Below are 5,964 nucleotides of genomic sequence, written 5' to 3'. Positions count from 1 at the left end.
GTAGAAGTAATCAAAGAGAGTTACAAGATAAGATAGATAAGAATTCATTTACATGTTTAGTATTAGTTTATAGTTAAGTTAACATTTACAAAGATAGATTAACAAGACACTTAACTATATTATTACAGTTTTCGTTTTACCCTCTTAAGTTAAATTGTCTTAAGAGAAGTCTTCCTCTGCACGTACAGTGTATGCCACCTAACGCAAGGCACCACTCACAACTGAAGCAGTGTGAAGTGGACTTGTACTGAAACAGTACAAGTCGTAGTGCCCCGTTACAGTCATGAAATCTCTCCAGTGCGAAGTGGACTTGTACTGAAGCAGTACAAGTCGTAGTGCCCCGTCTCAAGCAGGGAGCAACATTGTATATGTGAAGGCCTCGAGTTGAACGGGCATAGACAATTTACTTGTTCCCCGTCTGATGCAAATTTAACGGATGCATTGTTGGTAGCCGTACTGTTACATCTTGAATTAGTTAATGCTATGTTGTCAGACTTTCTTTTCACAATATCCACGACAGACTAAATCTTGCAAGGCACTAGTGAGACGTCCTCATCGAATAACGGTGTTATTTTCGGCTGTATATCTACTGAAAAATATGCAATTTTGACGATTCATCGAACTTTAATTGGTCCGACTGTTCACGAAAGAAATATTTAATTTTTTTAATAGAATCGAATGGTGATTTTCGCTTGTCGTCGATCGAAATTTCTTGGCGGAAACTTCGCGTAACGACTAATCGTGGGAAACAGTTGCAAGTAATAGACGAAGCTGTTTTTAAAAATACGAAAACTCTACTGCAGTAGATAACTCAGGCCCACTGAGGCAAATATCAATTCTAATGTCAGCGGCAGTGGCAGCATCGCTCGATTTTAATAGTGTCAGCATCTACGGTTTGAAGTCTAACGATTTCTAGCACAGGTCACAAAAGATCAAAAGAACCCGAGACTACACTATGCCTTTTACGAGACAATTACAAAACTTGCAAAGTCCTAAGCCTTTCGACCAACTTCAAATTAGGTATTAACAAACAAAGCTATAATAAATATTTACATTTCTTTCGGGTGTCAAATAGTAGCAAGTCGTCACGATGGTGTGTATACAAAATGGCCGTTTCACGAGAATGAGTATTTTGGTGTTAAATGTGAAATGATGCGAATATGTCAGATAGTAAACTTTTTGGTGAGTCAGATGGGTGCTGAACACATCAATGCTAGTACTGAGGGCGCATAAATTAAAAACATCATCGCTGTTCAGTACAAATGTCTTAATAAGTTAAGTCCTCGACAATTTCCTGAAAAAAACTTTGATGCAAATTCCGCTAGTCAAGAGTATGTTTCAATGAAAAAAGATCGAGGTCGCTTCATCGCAGTCTTCGAGTCAGAACGACTCATCTCTTCCGCAATGGAGACTTCAAATGCGCCGGTCTCTTTAAAGCAGCACGTCGGTGTGATATCACGATGCATTCTTCATTATCAATTGTAAAGCTTAAGCGTCATTCAATATTCTGCAATGTGGCGTCGTTTCGGTCTGTTGTATGTATTCCAGATGGTATCGTTGAGTGTAACATTCGAAGCCATCTCGAACGTGAAAGCTGCGGACGTTTCCATCCTGTCTTCGACATCATCTTCATCCTCGAATGCCAATGGAGGCTGGCACATGAAAGCGGTCACGTCGATACAAGCCCGTGTGCAAGGGGATGCTCCAATTTGGAATGACAAGGCCCAAATGTGGTTGTCGCAATATGGTGACACGATTGAAGCTGCTTATCGGAACAATCTAGACACAGTGAATACTGCATCGGTAGAAGGAGCTCTTATGTTCGTGCAGGCCGAAGGGATTAATGTAAAGGAGCAATCAATTCCGTGTCAGCGCAAGAACAACATGCAATACATTGTCTTTTACGAAATTACGATTGTGCAGCCGACGTATGGGATCAAATACTACGAGAACCACTCTCCTCCCGAGTACGGCGAATTTGTTGCTGTGGATGGCGGCAAGTGCACAGACAAGGGCAATGAGTTACCAGAGGATTGCGAAGTGTATTATGGCTTAGACAAGACAATGGACATTGGCCCAATGGTAGGCAGCAACCTGCAAACGTCCGACCCGCGTGCTCCGTATCCTGGCAATTATTGGTTTTCATATCCGGGCTCATGCGCTCAAAAGATGCGTGCTGACAAAACGGACAAGTGTCGCACTCAATATCCAGGAGGCCTCTGTGGCATTGGCATTCGCCCAGACGGTGACAATTGCAATTTTAGTTACAAGATTTTGGGCTTTTTGAATATCGACGACCTCGTGGGAATTACAACCATGGGGTATCGCAATTATCGGGATTTTTGCAAAGACGGTGGGGTGGAGTTTCAAGCGACAAATACTGGAAATGGGTTTAAAATGGAACAGGCAATTGACTTTTGGAAACACCCAGAAGATGAAAACGCAAATTTTAATCGAACGTTTACTATGGTCAATATGTACAATGAACTTGCCGCTAGCACTACCAACATGGTTCCACTTCCTTCTATCGACACCCTAACGTCAGCAAACCCCAAGTGCAACGAGAATAGTGCTACATGCGCCAATGCTCCGAATGGTTGCAGGCGAGAACTGTACTCACAAATTTGCTTCGTTTGTTCGGCCCTTGGCCCTGGCTGTAGTGGACCTTCATCCTTTCCAGAACTACAACTTCCTGTCAATCCAATGGAGGACAATGGGTCGTCAATGAGCGATTCAAGCACAGACGCAGATACGGGTAGCACATCTGCAACTTCGAACAGTAGCGGCAGCAAGACCAACTATTGCGCCGCTTATGCGACAATGTCGTTGGCGATTGTGGTCTTGGTTGCAATGAGTTAGAGCTGGGATCAGCAGTCAATAAACATTAGATTACTTTATAAATAAGAACACTTCTGCCATTTTAACCAGTTTTCTGTTTGTCCATACGAATAATGTAAATAATTGAGAACTACAATTTAGTTTATAGGCGGCTGTAAACAAATCAGCAAATGTTCTAAGGAGTGCTTCATCTTCAGACGTTTCAATGGGCAGCCATAGACTGGCTTTCCGCTGTTTCTCCTATAGGAACGATGGAAACCAGTATTGTTATTCCACTCGAGTTTCAGTAAATTTTGAGCCATGTTTTTCAAAATCGCAATACAATTGAGATTTTTCCTTTACATATTTGATGGCCCCACGCAGCGAATTTTTTAATATACTGTTAAGATAGACGCTGTCGAAGTTGCGCTAAACAGCGACTCAACGCGATGCAGTTGATGTAAGCCTGCACACTCAACACGATGCAGTTGCTGTAAAGCCAGCACTCTGCATCGTGTTGAGTCGTTATTTAGCGCAACTTCGAAAGCGTGTATCTTAATAGTATGTTAATAATGTCAAGCCAATCCGAAAATTGAGAATACGCATTGGCACAACACAAAACCTAGAAGAACAATATTTTTTGAACATCAATCCTTCTACATATTGATTTATAAGATGTTTTTTGAGCTGTTAAAAGTATTTAAAAAAGTCAAGCCTTTTGAGAAGACTCCCGAAAATTAAAAAAAATAATGTGCGATAACAACCCAATCAAAGCGGCAATCATACGAATGTCGCAGTGTATATATATAAAGGCAATCAAGGATTTCTTAGAAACTGAACAGCTGACGGATGCGGAGCAATTGCAACATATGATAAAAATGGTGTAGCAGAAATACCTCGCTCCCGAACTCAAGAAGAGTTTAAACTCCAAAAATTCCATTGGGTTTATAGAACTAAGAAGGAAACTCCTTTATTCGTACAATGTAGCGGAGCTACCTCGCTCCTAAAGTCAGAGGAAGACTTTCAGACTCAGAGAGTCAGTTAGTTCTATTGAACTAATGCTTTAAGATCAAAAGGGGAACTGAACTTTATTTAATTATTTAAATCTAAAAACCTTACCCTAGCTAATTAAAAAAATAGATTTTTTTGGCCGCCAGATTTATATCTGGCGGCGACCACATTTATTACCCATAATAAATGGGATTTAAGTAACTAACTATTAATAAAATTAGATAAAAAAGTATTTTCCCCATAAAGTAAAATTACCACAACAACGGTACTCCAACCGATGTGTGCCCCATAACACCCTCCCCCATCAGACTGTTGACATCGAGTGACATCATTCGCTTCATTTTCTCTTTGAGGTTGGAACCTAAATAGCTACCGTTTGGTTGTGTTTTCCATTCCTTTGTCTAATGACATTCAAGCGTGAGTCACAGACTCTGAGCACCTTCCTCGACGATGTTCATATAAGCTATAAAAACAAACGAAATATGAACTAAGGGGAATGGTGGACTTTGAAAGTCACTCTCAATCAGAGGAGGAGAAAAAAGAGCGGCGTTCGCTCACGCCTTTTCCTCTAGATGAACGTCGGCGAGCCCCGAATCCGTTCCCAGAACGTGGTGCCGCTGATGTCTTAACTGCATTGAGCAGGACACGGGACTTTGAGTCCAACATCATTACGAATCCGTCCGATAAAGAGTAAGAGCAGATAATCCTAAAAGAGGAAAGAGCTCGTCGTCGAGCTGCCGAAATAGCGAAAGCTAAGGCTCATAGTGAATATAGATTCACTCCGCATAGTGCGGACGAGCGTCTCAAAGAGATAACGGGTCATAGCTTGGCCATCTGGATCTCTGGTGACCCGGCGAGGACGCCGGAGGAGATCGCTGCTCGCGACGCTCTTCATGAGCAATACCTTACGCCGAAGGTAATGACGCGAAGCCAGTATCCGACGCGTTTATGTGATCAAGCCCGTGGGGCTTCGGTGACCTCCATGAGGGAAATTCCGATCGTTTGTTTCCAAACGAAACAAGAACTGAAGACGAAGTTTCATTTGAGAAATGTGTTCACCGGTCCCGCAAACTCCATAATATCTGGAATATCAGAGTATGGCTGATGTTCGTTTGGAACGGAAGCTTCGCTTCGACTTTGCTAAGCTTAAGGCCAAAGGCCAGTTACGTTCAGCATTTATGCCACAAAACAAAGAAAGACCTAGCCAATATTTCAGTGCTTCGGTTGACCGTACAACCAAGGATCGAAGCCGCAATGAGGCTTGGGAAGCGTCGTTTGACGCGAGTTGACCCTGAGCTTGGCGCTCAAAAACGTCAACGGCGTACGGGCAATCTTGCCGAAGAGGTACCTCGAACTCCCAAGGGTTTTCAGAAGAGGGGTATCCTAGCCACTTCACCAGATACTGGTATTGACCCTCACGACGACGTCGCTTTAAAAGTTTCTCCACATGAAACTGAAGGTTCCCCCGCGCATCAAGCAGCGCGGGAGGGGGCCGAAATTTCGGCGGAAGCATTTGATGCTCTACGGCACGAGGTGCAACTTCTTCGTGAGGTCCTTGCTCGGGTTGAGAGCTCTTTTGAGGCGGTTCGGGACCGTCTTTCGACGCTGGAGCGTCAGCAGCCTCGTTTAGAGGGCCAGCTGGACATCCTGGTGAGGATGCAGCAATCTGCGGCACGACCGCCTGTCTCGGCGCAAGCGCCTTCAAGTCCACGTGGGAAGGGTCCCGATATGGCTTAAGCAAGCCAACGTAAAACACTGGGTGTGTACGCAGCTTGCTGGGAAGGTTTAGCGTATAAGCTAGGCCCTTCTTGGCCACGACCGTAAATGGTCCAATAAAGCGCGGGCGCAATTTGGTCTTGAAGACCGCGGAAACCAAGTTGGTAGGTAGGTTTTTAGCGTTTAGTAAAACTCGGTCTCCGACCATATAAGAATTAATACAGCTTCTGCCTTTGGCATCTGCTTGTTCTTTTTGTTTGTCTTGGCTATCAGCCATCGTATCCCTTACATGTCTTAAGACACTAAATCGCGTCGCGAGAAACTCGCTTACTTGTTTCCGAACGGTAACAGGGCTGATATCAGCAAGCCTATCGGCCAATTCTCCCCCACCAAGCCCTGAACCACGCAGTGGTATCGTTA

At 43.7% G+C, this 5,964-nt stretch overlaps 1 protein-coding gene across 1 annotated transcript; it reads left to right on the top strand.

The window, feature by feature from the left end:
* Window positions 1-1,512: 1,512 nt before the first annotated feature.
* Window positions 1,513-2,859, top strand: CCR75_005308 (uncharacterized protein; the record flags this gene model as incomplete). Its single annotated transcript, XM_067963390.1, has 1 exon — window positions 1,513-2,859. One exon carries the CDS (start codon window positions 1,513-1,515, stop codon window positions 2,857-2,859), a length of 1,347 nt encoding a protein of 448 aa, XP_067820495.1.
* Between the last annotated feature and the right edge of the window lie 3,105 nt (window positions 2,860-5,964).

Source organism: Bremia lactucae, linkage group LG1 (assembly GCF_004359215.1).
Source record: "Bremia lactucae strain SF5 linkage group LG1, whole genome shotgun sequence".
In the NCBI taxonomy this organism is placed as follows: domain Eukaryota; phylum Oomycota; class Peronosporomycetes; order Peronosporales; family Peronosporaceae; genus Bremia; species Bremia lactucae.
Note: the sequence above shows the minus strand (reverse complement) of the source record. Positions and strands in the feature narration are given on the sequence as shown.